This window comes from Oncorhynchus mykiss, chromosome Y (genome assembly GCF_013265735.2).
Source record: "Oncorhynchus mykiss isolate Arlee chromosome Y, USDA_OmykA_1.1, whole genome shotgun sequence".
Taxonomy (NCBI): Eukaryota; Metazoa; Chordata; class Actinopteri; order Salmoniformes; family Salmonidae; genus Oncorhynchus; species Oncorhynchus mykiss.
The window spans coordinates 11,585,617-11,608,900 of NC_048593.1; the positions used below are offsets into that span (position 1 = coordinate 11,585,617).

General features: G+C 41.8%; 1 protein-coding gene across 2 annotated transcripts in view; it reads left to right on the forward strand.

The window, feature by feature from the left end:
- The first annotated feature begins 915 nt into the window (after positions 1–915).
- LOC110509626 (multiple C2 and transmembrane domain-containing protein 1) overlaps positions 916–23,284 on the forward strand; it is a 47,994-nt gene continuing 25,625 nt past the window's right edge. The window contains exon 1 of one of the 2 annotated variants that reach the window (XM_036967670.1): positions 916–1,646. In XM_036967670.1, the coding sequence (XP_036823565.1) occupies positions 1,128–1,646 (519 nt within the window). In that variant the 5' untranslated portion in view covers positions 916–1,127. The remainder of the gene's footprint in view (positions 1,647–23,284) is intronic. The other variant, XM_036967669.1, reaches the window with a different exon arrangement.

The window sequence follows — 23,284 nt, forward strand, 5'->3', positions numbered from 1 at the left end:
TTTTGACCCTTGCCTTGGACCCTTTTGACCCTTTGCCCCTACTCTGGATTACCGACCTCTGCCTGACCTGAGCCTGCCTGCCGTCCTGTACCCTTGACCCACTACTCTGGATTATCGACCTCTGCCTGTCTTGACCTGCCCCTGTAGCTGTGATAAACATTGTTACTTCAACACAGTCTGCATTTTGGTCTTACCTGAAACGTGATAACTGAGAGAAAATTATGCATTTTTAATGTTAATTAAAGGTCAAATATAGGTGTGTTGACTGTGATAAAGGCACTGTACTATGAACTCTCTTATTTTCTAAATGAACAAATGAAATAGGCAGAGGCATGGTGCAAATAGCCGCAGAGGCACAGTGACATATGCCTCAATGCAGTCATATTCATGGTTTATTGGGTGTGTGGCTTTCAGTTAATAATTTTTTGGCAAACCATCCAGTGAGAGTGAATGTCATTCCATGTCATCTGTTCTGTTATATTTAGTAAAATCTGACTAACTGAGTGCACTTCTTGCAATGATTTATATCTGAGGGTTTTTGCATGTGTATGTAAAAAGACAAATAATGTCCCATTTGGAACACTGACATTTAATTAAAGAGCATTTTATTTTTGGTGGGTGGGCCTGGGCCCAACCAGCCCCACCCATGCCTACACCCCTGGATTAAATAGATCTATTTAACCTGCTTGGTATACATTAACAGCATGTCTAGTTTGATAGTAGGCTACTCACATTATGTAATTTTAATTTGATCATTTATTATGCACAGGCATATTAGTTTGTAGTCTACCTGGTGTACAGACAGGAATCTTTTGGCACCCTGCGGGCTGTTGAATACGCTTGTTTTGAAACATCTGGGCAAAATGCAAACACCCCCTTTGCAGAGTAGCCTACCATTCACGGCAAATCAGCGTACTTCCGCGTAAAGCAATTAGGCTACTATCACTCACTCCATTGGTCTACCCTACAGAATTCATCGAAGCAACGTTGCGGTGTCTTCAAAGGAGAAACTGCGTAATGCGCAATAGCTGCTGGTCTCCAGTGCGCCTTGTCAGTCCATCATGCTGTGACACTTATCGTTTCGAAAGCAGCAGCGCACCACACAGAGAGAGAACGAGCAGGAGAGAATGGAGAGAAGTGAAGAGAACGACGATGAAGCCTCCTCGTCCTCGTCCCAGCAAAACACAATGTGGAAACAATTTCAAGCGAGAGCCAAACCCATCCTTAGCCCCAAACTCAGCGCCAGAAACCCAGATGAGAAAAAGGAGAAGGGATCATTGTGGATGTTTCGGAAGAAGAAAAAACACCCTGTTTTGGATCGTGTGATCTCCTCCTCACAGCCCGACCTATTCTCTGAACCGGTGGGTTTGGACTTGCAGGAGTCGCCCCTCTGCGGCAAAGTGGACCCGAGCACCAGCCACAGCTCCAGACAGGCGGGCGAAGAGCCGATGCAGCCCGACACACAGAGAGTCGTTGGCGGCTCGGGAATCCCGAAGCCCACGCTAGTACAGCTGGTGCAATCCCACCACAAGAGCTCCTCGCTGGGGTCCTCGTGCCTGGAGAGGCTGGTTGCGGACCCTTCAGCGAGTGGTAGTGACAGCGATGTTGGAGAGAAGGAGGCACAGCTGGATAAAGCTGACCTGCAGGTAAGGATCAATGAAACAAAGATACCGCTATAGCCTATCTCTATTAGCCCGACATGAGTAATATCTTTGCAGCATGTACATGGAGCCTATAGATATAATGTGGGCTATAGTAGCAATATTGGAGCTACAGGCTATACGTGTACTGTACCACCCCGTTACAATATATTGTAGCTCTTTTGTAGCCTTTATTTAGGGTTCTAGGCGAACCATAATTTCCATTGAAGCTGCTAAACTAAACTACTATGCTGGTGTAAAACAGCACCCGCATCATCAAAGGAAGTTACCTTTAGCTAACAACCAAAGACAACAGTACCTTGGGATGCTCGACCAAACAAATGTGAACAGTTTAATTTGTTTAACAGGTCATTTGGGTAAGTAAACAACCATTGCATAACAATACCTGCAGGACAGGTTGATCTGATGGTCATATGGTTCACCTTTTAGTTGTGTGCGTGTGTGTGTGTGTGTGTGTGTGTGTGTGTGTGTGTGTGTGTGTGTGTGTGTGTGTGTGTGTGTGAGCGTGTGAGAGTGCATGCATGATGTGTGTTTTCCAGCTAAGACAACAGCTGCAGCCTGACCAGACCTGTTGACTACAGGTTACAGTTGTGTGTCTTTACACAATGACAAGACAGATGATATTTCATCAAATAAGAAAAACACAATCCCAGGGTTTTGGGAAGGGAGGGGGTAATATAAGTGTATATATAGTTAGTTAAAGATCTCCTTTCCTCTGAGAGACAACAAATTGGTGCCCAAATGGGTCTGAGATAAGACAATGTAATACCATAGTGTTTCTGAAAAGGATAATGTGTGTGTGTTTGCTGTGTGGGGAGGGGAGGGGAGTAAGAGAAATGCATGATCTAAGAGTATGGAGCCAGATAGCTGCCAAAAGGTTGAACGTGCTTATCGTTAGGATCGCAAGAACAGCCATGTGTGAAACATGAAACGTAAACGTGACATTTCATCTGTGAACATACAAACACCATGTTACGATTATGGTCCAAAAAAATGTAGGCTTGAACTAATCTTGTGTTGCAATTCTGACGTACAATAATACCTTTCAGGGTTTTGTCCGTTTCATCTTACCAACAAAAACAACCTATACCAAACAGCCTGTGCGGAGTGCTACTCGAACAAGCATAGCACAGTATAAAAAAAACGAAGTCAGGGAAACCGGAAAGAGGTATCCTGCGCATCTTCAAGTTAAAAATCTCCATTCTCTAATACTCAGTTGAGTTGACTTCACATTTAGGTAGCTAATGGAATGGATACAGCTGTACCACTAGCTGTATTATGCCTACAACAGTGACGTTTCAGTCCAATAGGTATATCTCTACAGCATGGGCATATCTCTGGGTGACGTGGACATCCCCATGCGTGCACCTTATCAAAATATGACTAATTCAATATTGCACCATCCCATTCTCTGGGCTCTGTCTGCAATCATAACCAGTAGTATCTACCAGGAATAATGAATCATAAGCAGTAGTATCTACCAGGAATAATGAATCATAACCAGTAGTATCTACCAGGAATAATGAATCATAACCAGTAGTATCTACCAGGAATAATGAATCATAACCAGTAGTATCTACCAGGAATAATGAATCATAACCAGTAGTATCTACCAGGAATAATGAATCATAAGCAGTAGTATCTACCAGGAATAATTAATCATAACCAGTAGTATCTACCAGGAATAATGAATCATAACCAGTAGTATCTACCAGGAATAATGAATCATAACCAGTAGTATCTACCAGGAATAATGAATCATAAGCAGTAGTATCTACCAGGAATAATTAATCATAACCAGTAGTATCTACCAGGAATAATGAATCATAACCAGTAGTATCTACCAGGAATAATGAATCATAACCAGTAGTATCTACCAGGAATAATGAATCATAACCAGTAGTATCTACCAGGAATAATGAATCATAAGCAGTAGTATCAACCAGGAATAATGAATCATAAGCAGTAGTATCTACCAGGAATAATGAATCATAACCAGTACTATCTACCAGGAATAATGAATCATAAGCAGTAGTATCTACCAGGAATAATGAATCATAAGCAGTAGTATCTACCAGGAATAATGAATCATAAGCAGTAGTATCTACCAGGACAGGTTATAGCCAAGACTTAAATCAATATTTTGTTTTGTTTCATTCATTGATATGGATATAGCCTCTGCGTGATGGGGTTGTGCAACGCGAATGAAACATAACCAGTAGTATCTACCAGGAATAATGAAACATAGAATAAACTACATGTTTGGGGAATCTGAATTATGTATGAACGCTCTTGGCCACTCAAAATGTTTTAATATAGAATATTTAGATATGTATTTCATCACTCAAAATCTTGCCAAAGCATATTTTGTAGGCGGGGTTAATATGATTTTTAAAATTCAGAACAGATTAACTTTGAAACGAACGAGGTAGATGTTAAACGTAGGCTAAGTCTGACATTAGGTAGTCTCCATATAGGCTATTCCCTCCATCACAACACTTTTTATTATAGGCCTCCAATTAAAGAGAGAATCTAGCTCACAGGCCTCTAAGTATAGCCTCTAAATACATCTTAAACTAAATAGTTGAAGAAGCACATGCAGTGGCTGATAGGGAAAAACAGATCTGGCAATAAGAATAGGCTATAGATAGTCTTGACCATTTGGGACCCCTTGGCTATTTCCCTCAGGACAGGTTATAGCCAAGACTTAAATCAATATTTTGTTTTGTTTCATTCATTGATATGGATATAGCCTCTGCGTGATGGGGTTGTGCAACGCGAATGGCTATAACAAGCCTCCATACAGAGTGGAATTAGCAAATACAGCAGTCAAAATGCCTAATATAAGACCTACAGTCCGTGCTCCCAAATCCTGGAAGGAGTGTGATTCATTAGGTTACATGATCACCACAGTAGCCCCACGCGGCTATAAAATATATGGCCATTAAATAACACAACAGCATGGCATACTTAGATAGTGGAATAGGCCTAGCATAAATCACATTTACTTTCTATTTTTTTCTGCTCAGGCGGTTATTCTAGACAAGGCTCTTCTGTGTCTTTATAGTATCATTCCCACACAAGTCATTTGCTGAAGGCCCAAGCCTATACTACATAATCTACTGGTATCGAATGCAGTTATTGTTACGTCGAATGTCGTTATCGAATGCAGTTCTTAAACAAGCTCTAGACTTTTATTTTGGAAATGAAACCGGAAGCTTCAAAGCAACTCTAACGTCTGGGCTAGAGTTGCTTGCTTGACTAGCTAACTTCGACTAGCTATGTCCTTCAGCAGATGTCAAAGTTTGTACGTATAAAAAAGCCATCTGTAACTGAGTAAAGGGAGACATAAAGTGATAATTCATAGAATTCATAATCCTAACATAGGGTTTGTTCGTTTACAGATCTAATTCAACTGTTACGTTTCATGTTTCACACATGGCTTTTCTTATCAATCAACTGACATATTGATTTTCTTACGGTCCTAACGATATGTACGTTCAACCTTTTGAAAAACTCTGAAAACCTCTGAAAGAAAGTCTGCCAAGGTGATACAGTGAGAGTCAGACTATTTGACACTACCCACAGGGCACACCACGTCATTTCAACGTGGATCATTTGGTTAATCATTCCTATTTGGTTAAGACGTTGATCAACGAGATTACAACCTATATTCACCCACTCAAAAAGAGAGCCAAAAGTTAGTTGAATTTCCAATGTGTTATCTCTATGCTTGCAACCATGTAAAATCACTACCACATTTCAATGGAAAAACAAAGATCTGTGGTTTATTTATACGACATATTAATGTGTCGTCACCGCTTCATCTAGTAGCAGAACCAAATGACTTAGATTGCAGTTGAGATTACATGTTACATTACAGTTGATATGATTTTGTGGGACAGTGTAGCCTATATGAATACCCCCCCCCGCCCCCACGCTAATTAAAGAGCACTTAGAACACTGTTTTGAAACGAGAGACCACATTTGCAGCTGTTTTAGGAAAATCGGGATTGAGTGAAGTATCAGCAAATATGTTGAATAAACAACTGAGCTGACAAGGTATCCCTTTAATGAACATGGAGAGCTTCACAAGCTTGACAAAATGACCTTATATCTTTCAGACTAATACTGCTATTTACTGACTTGTATCGCTTTGTTAGAAGCATGCTTGGGGTCGTTGTGCCTTTGGAAGACCCATTTGCAACCAAGCTTTAACTTGATGTCTTGAGATGTTGTTTCAATATATCCACATAATTTTCCCTCCTCATAATGTCATCTATTTTGTGAAGTGCACCAGTCCCTCCTGCAGCAAAGCACCCTCACAACATGATGCTGCCACCCTCGTGCTTCATGGTTGGGATGGTGTTCTTCGGCTTGCAAGCCGCCCCCTTTTTCCTCCACACATAACGATGGTCATTATGGCCAAACAGTTCCATCTTTGTTTCATCAGACCTGAGGACATTTCTCCAAAAAGTACGATCTTTGTCCCCATGTGCAGTTGCAAACCGTAGTCTGGCTTTTTTATGGCAGTTTTTGAGCAGTGGCTTCTTCCTTGCTGAGCGGCCTTTCAGATTATGTCGATATAGGACTCGTTTTACTGTGGATATAGATACTTTTGTACCTGTTTTCTCCAGCATCTTCACAAGGTCCTTTGCTGTTGTTCTAGGATTGATTTGCACTTTTCGCACCAAAGTACGTTCATCTCTAGGAGACAGAATGCGTCTCGTTCCTGAGCGGTATGATGGCTGCAAGGTCCCATGGTGTTTATACTTGCGTACTGTTGTTTGTACAGATGAACGTGGTACCTTCAGGCATTTGGAAATTGCTCCCAAGGATGAACCAGACTTGTGGAGGTCTACAATTTTTTTTCTGGGGTCTTGGCTGATTTCTTTTGATTTTCCCATGATGTCAAGCAAAGAGGCACTGAGTTTGAAGGTAGGCCTTGAAATACATCTACAGGTACACCTCCAATTGACTCAAATTATGTCAATTAGCCTATCAGAAGCTTCTAAAGCCATGACTTCATTTTCGGGAATTTTCCATGCTGTTTAAAGGCACAGTCAACTTAGTGTATGTAAACTTCTGACCCACTGGAATTGTGATACAGTGAATTATAAGTGAAATAAATTGTCTGTAAACAATTGTTGGAAAAATTACTTGTGTCATGCACAAAGTAGATGTCCTTACCGACTTGCCAAAACTTTGTTAACAAGAAATTTGTGGAGTGGTTGAAAAACGAGTTTTAATGACTCCAACCTAAGTGTATGTAACCTTCGACTTCAACGTGTTCTTGAGTCTTTCCTTTCAGTGATGGGTTCATTCTATTTAGGAGCCTAAACCATTCAAAAGGTAGGGCCACATTTGTAGGAAGATAACAGAAACCGCTCTGTTTATTACAACTGCATCTAGCGGCTATCGTTCTATGAACCAAGTGTACATTTTCTCTTGTGACCCCACTTTCACATGGGGTCGTGATATGATATGATAGCTTCTATATATTTTCACAAGTGCAACGTGACTGTAGAAGAGACAGGTTGGAATGTCGATTCTCATCAAATGAATGGGAAGTTTGACTGAAGTACGGGACACACTTTTTAAATATGTGTTTTAATTTGGTGATAAAATGCGGCAGGTGATTGTTTGTTTGCAGGATTTGGAATTTGCTCTCTGGGCCTGCCGCATAGGCAAGAGTTTTCCCTTCAAACAAATGAAATGGTTGAAAATGGAAACACTTTGCCTTCCCGGCGCGAGGGCTGCTGAAGTGCACCTACTGCCAACAACTCGAAAATATATATATATCTTTTTTTCATGTATCGTTGGGTTTTTTACAGAAATGTTTGGTGATCGACTAGGAATGCCTTGGAGATCGACCAGTCGATCGCAAATGTGGTTGAAATAGTGACCACTGCTGTAGTTGGAAACGTGAATCCAAAACATCATTTGTCACCTTGTCGACAAGTTTATAAGCTATTTATTGTCGTTTCTAAAGTGACATTGAATCGTGTTTGGTTGTCAACTCAAACACATATCAACTTTTAAAGTTGATATATATTCTACTTGGATGGTTCCATCTGTGCCACCGGCTTAGTCTGGTTTTAATTACAGTATTCAGTTTGTCTTCAAATTAGTAATTGTTATGTTGGATTCACGTCTCCATCTCAACCAAAAATCGCATTTAAGAGAATAGGACTAAATCAAATCAAACATAAAATGCACTTTAAATAATGTCCTATTCTTTAACGTAGATTTTAGGTTGAGACAGAGGCGTAACATATAAATGATTCATTTTGTAGACAAACTGGAATTAAAGCCAGACTAAGTCAGTGGCACAGATGGAACTATCCAAGCAGATGATACATCTCCTTCAAATGTTGATATTTGGTTGCGTTGACAACCAAACACAATTCGTAAGCCCTAGGCCTACGTGTTGTCTTATTTGGTTGATTCCTGGGTTGAATTGAAACGATAGCTGTTGATTTGCAAACGCTATGTCGGCCTTAATAGCATCATTGATGATATATGAGCGGAATAACTTTGATAGCAACAGTGAATCTATTTAGTTTTTAAGTGGACATCTCTCAACAATTATTCTCACGATAGCACATTGGTAGTCAGTGACAAATATCATCGCTAAGTAGGGCGTGGTAAATAAAACTCTGGAACTGAAAGGGTAGCTGTAGATAGATCAATTCTCCAGTAGGAGGTGCTGCCCATCCTATATATTTTATTCCAGATAGTGGATATAACATTGAAGATCTGACATTGTTCTATGTGCAAATTCAACATAATTATTTCAAGGTTTGTCTTTGGTAACTATGATGACATAATCCTGTGGTTGGAATTTCACTCTCAAAACAACAGTTTATGTTGATAACTTTTTTTAAAATCCAATGTATTTTCCTCATAGATTTCACATCGCACAACGTTGACAAATGACCTTGAAACAACGTTGATTCAACCAGTTTGTGCCCAGTGGCTTTTTCCAATTTCCTTTGCCTTGTGCAGAACCACCAGCTTGATTTCCCAAGTGTGATTGTGTTTTAGTATCCATTATAGAAATGCACGACGGTTTGCCAGAATGTACTGCGATCAAAGGGAGAGACAGAGAGCAGCAGAAGGAGAGAGTTTATGGATAGAGGAACAGAATGAGAAAGGGAGAGAGAGAGTTAGGATAGAGAGAGAGAGAGAGAGAGAGAGAGAGAGAGAGAGAGAAAGTTTATGATGAGAGGGACAAAGGGAGTCTAATTTGACCAAATGTGTTTTTGCAGACTGAGCCATATCCATTACATCTGAACACTACAGGCTGTCGGAATTCCTGATCTAGATATATAAGCCTACATTTTTATTCTATTCTAGACAAGTTTTGCATCGTACCGGAGAGAGGGAGGGAAGGAGAGAGGGATTATGGAGAGAGAGAGAGAGAGATCATGTAGAGAGAGATCATGGAGAGAGAGAGAGAGATCATGGAGAGAGAGAGAGATCATGTAGAGAGAGACAGAACGAGTAATAGAGAGAGAGATCATGTAGAGAGAGACAGAACGAGTAATAGAGAGAGAGATCATGTAGAGAGAGACAGAACGAGTAATAGAGAGAGAGATCATGTAGAGAGAGACAGAACGAGTAATAGAGAGAGAGATCATGTAGAGAGAGACAGAACGAGTAATAGAGAGAGAGATCATGTAGAGAGAGACAGAACGAGTAATAGAGAGAGAGATCATGTAGAGAGAGACAGAACGAGTAATAGAGAGAGAGATCATGTAGAGAGAGAGAGAGAGAGACAGAACGAGTAATAGAGAGAGACGAGGAGTATTTATGGAGAAAAGGAGTGAGTAAGAGAGGTGTGTGTGTTTCGGAGTGAGGATGACAGAGAGCGTTAAAAATTCCTGTACCACAGGGACATTTCCCGGCAGATTACCTGTCTGAGCCTGCACAGGGGCCAACCTTTCACAATCCTTGGAAAAGGGAAAATAGGTAAATAGGGGTGGATTCTTCAGCAGGTGTCATCACGTTACAACAGGGAGCCTTTGGCTGCCAATAGGGCTCTGGTCAAAAGTATTGCCCTATGTAGGGAATTAGGGTTGCTTTTTACGTGCGTGCGTGCGTGCGTGCGTGCGCGTGTCCCCTAGTGATGCGTGGGTTGACTCATAACCCGCGGTCCCTGCGGTTATAGCCGCGGAGCGGGTGGGTTTAGGGTAATTAAATATTGTGTGGATGAAGGTGGGTGGCAGGCGGGTTGAATAAAGAAAAAGTGGGAAAAGAGGATGATAGCAGTGCCGGCTGTGTTATATGTGATGATTGTGAGGCGCTACACAAATTCAACAGTCACATGACGGGAACTTCAAATAGGCCTATGGCACATCAAGGGAACTGTAGCCTGATGTTTAGATGGGTTAAATGGAAACTGAAATCTGGACACTGACTGTAGGTCTATGACCTCTCACATTAAGCATTTCTTGCAGTAAAATGACACACCAAATGTACGCTACATTTTTATTTGGGAACAGGAGTGGAGAAATATGATTTATTTCTTTCAGCGTCTTGAGAGAATGGGAACGCGCAGTTGCTGTCTGTAGAGGTGCTATCTTTATCAGAATCATAAACACTGATAGTTGAGGTTGGGTTATTAGCAATTGCAGGTGGGTGCAGGTGAGCAAGCAGCTGACCTGTGCTCCACACATATGTTTGTACATAAACTCAGCAAAAAAATAAACATCCTCTCACTGTCAACCACGTTTATTTGCCAGTTCTTGCTGTGAGATGTTACCCCACTCTTCCACCAAGGCACCTGCAAGTTTCTGGACATTTCTCGGGGGAATGGCCCTAGCCCTCACCCTCCGATCCAACAGGTCCCAGACGTGCTCAATGGGATTGAGATCCGGGCTCTTTGCTGGCCATGGCAGAACACTGACCTTCCTGTCTTGCAGGAAATCACGCACCGAACAAGCAGTATGGCTGGTGGCATTGTCATGCTGGAGGGTCCTGTCAGGATGAGCCTGCAGGAAGGGTACCACATGAGGGAGGAGCATTTCTTCCCTGTAAAGCACAGTGTTGAGTTTGCCTGCAATGACAACAAGCTCAGTCCGATGATGCTGTGACACACCGCCCCAGACCATGACGGACCCTCCACCTACAAAACGATCCCGCTCCAGAATACAGGCCTCTGTGTAACACTCATTCATTCAACAATAAACACGAATGCGACCATCACCTCTGGTGAGACAAAACTGCGACTTGTCAGTGAAGAGCACTTTTTGCCAGTCCTGTCTGAACCAGCGACGGTGGGTTTGTGCCCATAGGCATCGTTGTTGCCGGTGATGTCTGGTGAAGACCTGCCTTACAACAGGCCTACAAGCCCTCAGTCCAGCCTCTCTCAGCCTATTGAGGACAGTCTGAGCACTGATGGAGGGATTGTGCGTTCCTGGTGTAACTCGGGCTGTTGTTGTTGCCATCCTGTACCTGTCCCGCAGGTGTGATGTTCAGATGTACCGATCCTGTGCAGGTGTTGTTACACATGGTCTGCCACTGCACGGATGATGTCCTGTCCATCCTGTCTCCCTGTAGCGCTGTCTTAGGAGTCTCACAGTACGGACATTGCAATGTATTGCCCTGGCCACATCTGCAGTCCTCATGCCTCCTTGCAGCATGCCAAAGGCACATTCACGCAGATGAGCAGGGACCCTGGGCATCTTTCTTGTGGTGTTTTCAGGGTCAGTAGAAAGGCTTCTTTAGTGTCCTAAGTTTTCATAACTGTGACCTTAATTGCCTACCGTCTGTAAGCTGTTAGTTCATTAATAGTTTATGGTTCATTGAACAAGCATGGGAAACAGTATTTAAACCCTTTACAATGAAGATCTGTGAAGTTATTTGGATTATTCAAATTATCTTCGAAAGACAGGGTCCTGAAAAAGGGACGTTTCATTTAATGTGTGTGTTTGCATGCCTCTGCATAGTGTGTGTGTGTGTGTTTGCACGCATGTGTGTAAGAGGCCTGTCATGCCAAATAATGTCCCCCAGCCAAATAGTGTCCACCTCTGCGTCACAATGGGATTCCATAAACTATAAGCGTCCGTAGCTATATCAACGGTGTGATGACCTAATTATTAGAATTTTGGAGATCATTACAGCCTTAATTACGTTCTTTTCATCATCGCTATGTAAACAAGGCTGATTTCCGCCGCAATTTTGCTGTTTAAACAAGTTTTGTTTAGCTAATGGAATTTAAAAAAAAAAATTTTTGGTACCTTGTTAACACTACAACATGGAATCCATGTCTTAAACATGGCTGCGTTTCGTAAATGTAGAAGAAAATGTGTAATCTGCTTGACACGTTAAAGTTACTTAGCTTACAGATCAGGAAGTCAGCGAATTTCCACTCCATCCATATGCAAATCGGTTTGATTCATACACTGGCTTGTCTGGCTGTCACGGTTTTATTTTCACCTGCCCTTCCCTTGTCTACACTGAAATAACATCATTTCAGTAGTCCTCCGTTATGATTTTAAAAATAAAATAAAAAAGAAGCTCGTTAGCACACCCTTGTGTTTGAATATATATGTATCTATTGTAGGTCCTAGGATACAACAATGAATAATGTGGAACAAATAAATACCACCAAAGGAGGTACAATAATTACAATAATGAACACCTTGTGAAACAAATGTGAAAACCAACATGGCAATATTTCAGAGTGGAATACATAAACGTTGATCGTTTTTGGAACAGTTGTGTCATTCATTTATTTTCACAGATTTTTTGTGCACTCATAGACTAAAATACTGAATTCTGGTGTGTGGAATATAGAGGAGATGGTTGCTGTGTGGGCGGGAGGTTCTGCCTGTCACTTGTTCTCAATAGCCAGCCTGTCTCAGAACGGGGACTTGAAGAGGGAGACTCCAAAGTCCAGGAACTGCTTGTTCTGTGTTTGCAGTGCTAGTGCTTTTACTTCATCTGTGTATTTCACATAGTATGTGCCCAGTATGATAGAGCAAAAAACTTTCTTAGCAGATATTGACAACATGACAACAACAGTAGCTGTAGATGATGTAACATCTGGGTGTTGGGCAGAACCCCTAGGTCCTGCAGAACAGGAGCAGAGTTCAAGGGAACAGGGTAGGAGACAGAGACGTAAACAAGCAAACACACAGGTTACACTTTACTGTGAGAAAAACTGATGGATTAGTGCAGTGTTATAAATGGTAGATATGTACTTTTCAGAGGTAAATTGAAGAGGTACATTTTTATAAGCATAACGACAATTTCTTGCTTTCTCAAATGTCAACCAAAGCTTAACATAGTTTGTCTATTGGGCTTCACTGAAGTGTAGAGTGTCAGGGTTTTCAGTGGTCGACCGTCCAACTGCTCCAACTGTAGAAGATTGTTGGCTTCCACCGAGGTAACCATAGATAGACAAAGAGAAAAATATCAGTATTCAGGAAACTAAAACTAGCTTCAGGTTATTTTATTGTCTGAGATTTATTTTATATTCACTTTAACAGATGGTGAAATAACGGCGAGGTTTCCCAGGTCTCGCCTTCCTTTCGTTCTTCTTCCAAACCAAGTCATTTGCCCAGATGTCATAGCACTTGGTCCAAGCAACCTTTTTAATGGGTTACAGAAGGGAATTTAGAGTTAAGCACGTACTCCTCCTTTACTGACCTTAATGGGTATTTCCTTGCCCTCCACCCACTTGGTAAAGTGATCGGTCGCCGTCAGACACCAGCTGTTGCCATTCCTGGATTTCGTGAAGAGATCGATGAAGTCCACCGCTAACATTTAAAGTGTTAGAGAGAAGATTTCTTTATACTTACCCGTATCTGTGTCATACAGTATACAGATGTTCATATTTGTCAGGATTCTCACACACACACACACACACACACACACACACACACACACACACACACACACACACACACACACACACACACACACACACACACACACACACACACACACACACACACACACATCTATAATATTGAACTCTGCTGTGGTCAAATAAAGCAACCATTACAAAACAACTTATCAGTGCAAAATTTGAATTGGGACACTTACCGATCACTTACCAGCATCACTACTCTGGACAGTTCTGACTTAGAATATGTGGACAACTACAAATACGTGTCTGGTTAGACTGTAAACTCTCCTTCCAGACTCACATTAAACATCTCCAATCCAAAATTAAATCTAGAATCGGCTTCCTATTTTGCAACAAAGCCTCCTTCACTCATGCTGCCAAACACCCTCGTAAAATTGACCATCCTGCCGATCCTCGACTTCAGTGATGTAATTTACAAAATAGCCTCCAACACTCTACTCAACAAATTGGATGCAGTCTATCACAGTGCCATCCATTTTGTCACCAAAGCCCCATATACTATCCACCACTGCGACCTGTACGCTCTCGTTGGTTGGCCCTTGCTTCATACTCGACGTCAAACCCACTGGCTCCAGGTCATCTACAAGTCTCTGCTAGATAAAGCCCTGCCTTATCTCAGCTCACTGGTCACCATAGCAGCACACACCTGTAGCATGCGCTCCAGCAGATATATCTCACTGGTCACCCCAAAAGCCAATTCTTCCTTTGGCCACCTTTCCTTCCAGTTCTCTGCTGCCAATGACTGAAACGAACCTCATCCCCATACTGTATTTATTTATTTATCTTGCTCCTTTGCACCCCAGTATCTCTACTTGCACATTAATATTCTGCACATTCTACCATTCCAGTGTTTAATTGCTATATTGTAATTACTTTGCCACCATGGCCTATTTACTGCCTTACCTCTTTTATCCTACCTCATTTGCACTCACTGTATATATACTTTTCTACTGTATTATTGACTGTATGTTTGTTTTACTCCATGTGTAACTCTGTGTTGTTGTATGTGTCGAACTGCTTTGCTTTATCTTGGCCAGGTCGCAGTTGCAAATAAGAACTTGTTCTCAACTAGCATACCTGGTTAAATAAAGGTGAAATATTATTAAATCATGTGCCTTGATGAAACAACTTTGATGGGCTTCAACTCTGGTGCCACAGTCTTTGGCCTCTCAAACTTCTGGCTTGCTAGATAGGGTACTGAGCTGCAAAAAGTGACAAAATGGAAACTTGCGTGCTCTCTGATATGACACTCATTGAAATCATAAACATTTCAGATATAATAGAATATGATTGATAAACAAAAGGTTATTTCACTTGCCCAGCTGTCCACCTCCTTTACAATTCCCCGTCAGAAGAAGCGTAGGTTGATTTTGGCAATCGTGCTTCACTCCAAAATAGCCAGCATGCATCTCGGTCAGCACGGCCTCCTTCTCCTCCTTAGTAAAAATCACCCTCCTGCCTGGCTGGCCATCCTTCCCCCTTAAGTACACATGATTGTCTGGAATTACCATAATTGCTTACACCTATCAATTTGATTGATCAGGTTTAACTGATACTGTAGCTAGACACCTCAATATGACAGACATATAACTATATCAGTGGAGGCTGCTGAGGGGAGGACGGCTCATAATAATGTCTGGAATGGAGTCAACTGAATGGTAGTTATCAACCACATGGAAACCACCTGTTTGATACCATTCCATTTACTCCATTCCAGACATTATTATGAGCCATCCTCTCCTCAGCAGCCACCACTGAACTATATGTATAGCTAGCAACTAGCTAACGTTAGATGGAAAATGGTTGTATGTAGCTAAATCCGTACAATTATCTAATATAAGTTAACTGCTCAACGTTATTGTGAATTTCTCTGAATGTTGAGCTTCTTTTCGAGATCAGTGGTGTTTTCATAGTACTTCGCCTGGTTGGAAAGATAAAAGAAAATCTCCTTGAGGTATGCCACTGAAGTGCAAGCCACATACAAACAGAAAGCCGCGTTAACAGTTACAGTAGCTTGCTAGCTAGTGTTAGCTAAATAAAACTGTCTGGCAGCTACTGTAGCTGGCTAGCTGACTAGGCAGGCTGAGGTATATAAGTACGATAGCAAGCAACGTCAATCTAAAAACAGCTTCAATTATTTATTCCTATTTAACAATATTTACATATATAAAGGTAAAGAAAGTGTTCTCTTTCCAGTCTCTTTCCGTCAAAAGCATCGACCTTGGAGAGAAATTGTGAGGTCATAATTTTGCAGAGCGAGCATTTATGCGGTGAACTAGAACTGTCCGCATCCTCTTTCCTTCGCGACAGCTACGAGGTAAAATAGAGCCAAGCAACCAGCATAGCAACGAGCGCTTTGGTTCATTACATAATCCAGTCAGAATGTTGCAAATTAGCAACATAGCACCAGCCCTAGCAACAGCCCTAGGAACAGCCCTAGCAACAGCCCTAGGAACAGCCCTAGCGACAGAAGCTAGAACTCATCGAATCCCATTGTGACGCAGAGGGGGACACTATTTGGCATGACAGGCCCTCGAACCAAACTACTCCCTATTGACGTGCGGAGTAAGCAAGTGAGGCAGGTACACGGACCAAAACAACCCACATGGCTGTTCTGTGTTCTGCTTTTAATTATGAAAACCTGCTAACTTGTAGAAGAAATCATGGCACGCGATTTGTGACCAAAATCAAACATTGTGTATCTGTATTGTTGTTCTACTACACCACACATTAAATACATTATATCTCCTCTGCCAAAGTACAATGCATTTGAAAATAATCAGACCCCTTTACTTTTCCCATGTTGATACATTACATGTTTACTCTAAAATAGATTCAATTGCACATTTTCCTCATCAATCTACACACAATAGCCCATAATGACAAAGCGAAAACAAGTTTTATGTAATTTTAGCAAATGTATAAAAAAAATAAAAAAAACAGAAATGCCTAATTTACATAAATATTCAGACCCTTTGCTATGAGAGTCGGGATTGTGTCGAAGCACATATTTGGGGAAGGGTAACACAAAATGTCTGCAGCATTGAACGTCCCCCAAAAACACAGTGGCCTCCATCATTTTTATATGGAAGCAGTTTGGAAACACCAAGACTGGCCGCCGGGCCAAACTGAGCAATCGGGGAGAAGAGCCATGGTCAGGAAGGTGACCAAGAATCCGATGGTCACTCTGACAGAGCTCCAGAGTTCCTCTATGGAGATGGGAGAACCTTACAGAAGGACAACCATCTCTGCAGCACTCCATCAATCAGGCCTTTATGTTAGAGTGGCCAGACAGAAGCCACTCCTCAGTAGAAGGCACATGGGAGCCCACTTGGAGCTTGCCAAAAGGCACCAAAAGACTCTCACATCATGAAAAACAAGTTTCTCTGGTCTGATAAAATCAATATTTAACTATTTGGCCTGAATGCCTGGCGTCACGTCTGGAGGAAACCTGGCACCATCCCTACTGTGAAGCATGGTGGAGGCAGCATCAGGGTGTGGGGATGTTTTTCAGTGGCAGGGACTGGGAGACTAGTCAGGTTTGAGGGAAAGATGAATGGAGCAAAGTGTAGAGAGATCCTGGATGAAAAACTGCTCCAGAGCACTCAGGACCTCAGACTGGGGTGAAGGTTCATTGGGACAATGACCCTAAGCAGACAGCCAAGATGACGCAGGAGTGGCTTCGGGACAAGTCTCTAAATGTCCTTGAATGGCCCAACCAGAGCCCGGACATGAACCCGATCGAACATCTCTGGAGAGACCTGAAAATAGCTGTGCAGTGACCCTCCCCATTCAACATGACAGACCTTGACAGGATCTGCAGAGAAGAATGGGAGAAACTCCCCAAATACATGTGTGCCAAACTTGTAGTGTCATACCTAAGAAGACTCGAGGCTATAATCGCTGCCAAAGGTGCTTCAACAAATTGATTGTAGGCTAATTTTTAATTGTAGGCTAATTTTGCTGGAAGGCAATGAGGAGATTCGGGAACTTTCCCCCACGGGATTTCCATTGCATTTCCATAGTTTTAGTTGAGCTCGATTGGCCATTTTACCTCATTTATAAAAATTTAAAAAATCCATTGCATGAGCCACATCAGTTAACATCATTTTAATTAACATTCTACATTACCATGGAAATTATTGCATCGCAATTCTAGTCAGCCATGAGTTTACAAGTCAAATTGCCAGGGTTACAGGTTCCAAGCCTGTTCTATTCATTCTAATTCTATGTGTGCTTCTGTTGCATTGTGGGGCCCTTGCCTAGGCAACCGAAGACGTGTTTGTTTCAGCAAGGAGCAACACAGTTTCAACACAGTGTTAATAGGGCCAGAACAATACCAGTATCGTGATACTCGTTAGTATCGTGGCAAGGAAACAAAACACAAAACGGATTTATCTTCTTTAGGAAAGCAGCCCTAATGTTGGAAACAAAAATAATTATGTTGTCATCCAGAGTCACATGTATTTATTTTCCAAGCTATAGCATACAATATTTTACATACAGCAGGTTTTAAAAGGACCAAAGAGTTTGTCCTGGTTCGTGTTTTCATTTTTGCCATAGAAAAAATTATGCAATACTGGTATCATCACAGCCCTAGATGTTAAGAGTCCATGTTACCAAAGAAACAGACAAATTCCCGGCCATCCTGTCTTCTGTCAGCTGTTTACAGTACCAATAAAAAGTTTGGACACATCTACTCAGGGTTTTTCTTTATTTTTACTATTTTCTACATTGTAGAGTAATAGTGAAGACATCAAAACTATGAAATAGCACATATGGAATCATGTAGTCCCCAACAAATTGTTAAACAATTCTTCAAAGTAGCCACCCTTCGCCTTGATGACAGCTTTGCACACTCTTGGTATTGAACGCTGAGCTGTAGTCAATGAACAACATTCTCACATAGATGTTCCTTTTGTCCAGGTGGGAAAGGGCAGTGTGGAGTGCAATAGAGATTGCATCATCTGTGGATATGGTGGGACGGAATGCAAATTAGTGTGGATCTAGGGTTTCTGGGATAATGGTGTTGATGTGAGCCATGACCAGCCTTTCAAAGCCCTTCATGGCTACAGACGTGAGTGCTACGGGTCGTAGTCGTTTAGGCAGGTTACCTTAGTGTTCTTGGGCACAGAGACTATGGTGCTTGAAACATGTTGGTATTACAAACTCAGACAGGGAGAGGATAAAAATGTCAGTGAAGACACTTGTCAACTGGTCAGGGCGTGCTCTGAGTACACATCCTGGTAATCCATCTGGCCCTACGGCCTTGTGAATGTTAACATGTTTAAAGGTCTTACTCACATCAGCGATGGAGAACGTGATCACACAGTCATCCTGAACAGCTGGTGCTCTCATGAATGGTTCAGTGTTGCTTGCCCCAAAGCGAGCATAGAAGGCATTTAGCTTGTCTGGTAAGTTTGCATCACTCGGCAGCTCGCAGCTGGGTTTCCCTTTGTAATCCATTATAGTTTGCAAGTCCTGCCATATCCGATGAGTATAGTAGGATTCAATCTTAGTCCTCATTTGATGCTTTGCCTGTTTGATGGCTCATCGTACATCATAACGGGATTTCTTGTAAGCGTCCGGATTAGTGTCCCGCATTTTGAAAGCGGGAGTTATAGCTCTTCATCAGATGAATCCTGGAACATGTTCCAGCCCGTGCTAGCAAAACCGTCTTTTAGCTTAGCATCCGGTTCAACAGACCACTTCTTTATTGAGCACGTCACTGGTACTTCCTGTTTGAGCGTTTGCTAGTAAGCAAAGCAGGTTTGAGGAGTTAGCGAGGTAACTTTGATCAACTCTGAGTTAAATTTGGAATACGAAAGTGGCTCACATTTAGCCAGCTAAATTTCTATAGCAACGAATTCTTCAGAACTAAACTGTTCCAGGCTGGCAAACTCACGACTAATTCCACTTAACTCCAGTTTCCCTGAATTATATGACTGAGGTACTAGGTGAGGACCAATGAAATCACATTCCCTGCCCTTCATTTGAGGAAGACGACTATATTATTAATGAAATGTTTTTTGTGTGTAAAAGAAATACCAATGTTAAAATACACTGAGTGTACAAAACATTAGGAACACCTTCCTAATATTGAGTTGCACACCTTTTTGCCCTCAGAACAGCCTCAGTTTGCCGAGGCATGGATACTACAAGGTGTCGAAAGTGTTCCACAGGGAGGCTGTCCCATGTTGACTCCTAAACTTCCCACAATTGTGTCAAGTTGGCTTGATGTCCTTGGGTGGTGGACCATTCTTGATACACACGGGAACTGTTGAGCATGAAAAACCCAACATCGTTGCAGTTCTTGACACACTCAAACTGGTGCACCTGGCACCTACTACCATACCCCGTTCAAAGGCACTTAAATCTTTTGTCTTGCTCCTTCACCCTCTGAATGGCACACATATAAAATCCATGTGTATAAAAATCCTTCACTTCATCTACATTGATTGAAGTGGATTTAACAAGTGACATCAGTAAGGGACCATAGCTTTCACCTGGATTCACCTGGTCACAGTCTATTTCATGAAAAAAAGCAGGTGTTCCTATTGTGTATATAACATTACACGTTTAGGAATGACGGAATGCATTTGAAACATCCCACAATACAAACACTTTTGTATGACTTAATGAACATATGAGTGGGTAAAACGCTGCTTGTGCATTGACAAGCAAAGCACACCAAAGACTGCATTACCGATAAGCATTCAAACAAAGACAAGACTTCTAAAAGCATATATCACATCGTAGCGTGATGAATTTGCAAGATAACTTTTCTTTCATTTTTTATTTCGTGCTCAAATTAAAATGTGCCACTGACTTGCCCATGGATTGACGGTCCAGCATTGTCTCAATGAGGAGGTCGACGTTCGACTAGCCTCTGGCATCACTTTGAAAGGGAACAATCTGAGCCTCTGCTTCATTCTGTTACCGTGGAATTGCCCTAATGTCTTAATGTCACCTAACACAGTATAAAATCACTGAAGAAAACACTGCTGTCTAATCATTTAAAGCCTGTTTGTTGAAGCGTAAATCCATCTTAGAGCTGTAGTTTACTTTATTGTAAATAATGTGAAGTAAATAATACTGTTGGGTATTCTGTAGAACCCTATTACCATCTTATTGATCTGTGTGAGACTTTAATAAATGTGTGTGTGTGCGCGAGCATGCACGTGCGCGTGTATGTGTTTTAAGCCCACAGTCTAATCAATGCTTATCTTGGAATTCAGATCGACATGCACAGTAAACAAGAGTGCACTTAAGAATGTCCACCAAAAGTGCAGTAGTTGGAGAGGCAGCCTTTTCAAAGATGAAAACGGTTAGTATGTTGACACAAGTGTGTGTGCTGGACAACACATTGGGTGTAAACGCTGACACAGTTACAGTCAGCACTTCCTGCTGATGCTGTATGAGCTCAATCCGTGTGTGTGTGTGTGTGTGTGTGTGTGTGTGTGTGTGTGTGTGTGTGTGTGTGTGTGTGTGTGTGTGTGTGTGTGTGTGTGTGTGTGTGTGTGTGTGTGTGTGTATGTGTTACTACTATTTGCATAATGAGTGTAGGCTACATGGTTTTCTGTGCCTGTGTAGGCAGTGGGTTGGTAGACAAATAGCATGGTTGTCTGTTTGTAGTTAGAATTAGGGTTTGGTAGACAAATAGCATGGTTGTCTGTTTGTAGTTAGAAGGAGAGTTGGTAGACAAGTAGCATGGTTGTCTGTTTGTAGTTAGAATTAGGGTTGGTAGACAAATAGCATAGTTTTCTGTTTGTAGGTAGTTGGTGGATAAAAATAAAAATGTGCATAGTTTAGTGGAATTCAATTGGTGCGTGTGTACAGTATATTTGTTATGTATCTTATGTATCACACGCATACAGATACAGATACAGAGCCTTTGAGCGCAAAATCGGTCAGACATCGTGGGAGCTGCGGCTACAGCATCTCAAACAGCAAATGCATATTTCGTGTTCGCGTGTCGGAACTAGGAAACTCTGACACTTTCGACTTGCTAAGAGTGTCAAAACCCACAAAACCTACCTCGGTAGTTATTATATTTAATGACACCTACATAAGAGTGTCAAAACCTACCACGGTAGTTATTATATTTAATGACACCTACATAAGAGTGTCAAAACCTACCACGGTAGTTATTATATTTAATGACACCAACATAAGAGTGTCAAAACCTACCACGGTAGTTATTATATTTAATGACACCTACATAAGAGTGTCAAAACCTACCACGGTAGTTATTATATTTAATGACACCAACATAAGAGTGTCAAAACCTACCACGGTAGTTATTATATTTAATGACACCTACATAAGAGTGTCAAAACCTACCACGGTAGTTATTATATTTAATGACACCTACATAAGAGTGTCAAAACCTACCACGGTAGTTATTATATTTAATGACACCTACATAAGAGTGTCAAAACCTACCAGGGTAGTTATTATATATAATGACACCTACATAAGAGTGTCAAAACCTACCACGGTAGTTATTATATATAATGACACCTACATAAGAGTGTCAAAACCTACCACGGTAGTTATTTTATATAATGACACCTACATAAGAGTGTCAAAACCTACCACGGTAGTTATTATATTTAATGACACCTACATAAGAGTGTCAAAACCTACCACGGTAGTTATTATATTTAATGACACCTACATAAGAGTGTCAAAACCTACCACACAAGGCAAAACATTCCATAACACCATAGCCTACCTGTCAAGAGTGCGTTTATGTTCTAGAACATTTTTATATAACATGGACCATGTTAAATTATCATTGTAATTGTGCACACATTGATCTCAGACATGCACCTACCCCAATGCTATGTTGCTGATGACTGGGATGAATGCAGGAGCAGATTTCAGGAGCAGGACAAGACACCCTCTTTTTGACTGATGACTGACATAAGGGCATGTAGGTGATAGGCCTGTCTGGCTGATATGATTATGATGGTCGTAATGCTTCATGACAGTGTCATAAAGTGTATTTGATCACGCTCTCCGCAGCCGATGTGAGTAAGACCTTTCAACAGGTCAACATTCACAAGGCCGCAGGGCCAGACGGATTATGTCTTCTGTTGTTGCTTTATTGGTTCCTGGCTTGACTCCTGTCACTGGTTGGTTCCAACTGCAGCGTACACAGACACATGACTGAACAACCGAGAGCTGTCGGACCGCCTCAGCGGTTACATAACTGGCTTAGCACCTGTCAATCAAGAGGCTCCAGGGATTATAGCCAGAAGCTAAGACTTCACTTCTCCTCTCCCTCCCACTCTTCCTCCTCCTTCTACTCCTACCTCTTTGTCATCCCTTCATTCAGCTTAGTATCTTTTCCCCTAGTCCTCTGAGCTCTCCCGTCTTTACTGTCATTAAATGCCTTTCTATCACTTTCTCCCTCTTGTTCTGTTTCTGCCTCTAACGCCCTCAGAGGACACAGGCTATGCTGGTGCAGAGAGTGAGTCTGGCCCTGTCTGTCTGAGGGGGCAGTATGTGTGTGTGTCTCAGATGAGGTCAGGGACTGAGCGGATGTGAGGATGAATTTAGGAGAGGCGGTGGCTGTTTTCTGGATGAGTGGAGCTTGTCGTCCCTAAGTGTTGCCTTTTGGCAGGCCCCTCTTTTTCTCTCTCTTTCCCTCTTTCCTCCTGTGCCAGTTTCTCCCACTCTCCCCTCCGTTCTCCTTTTATCTCCCATTCCCTCCCAGTCTCCACAACCATCTCTC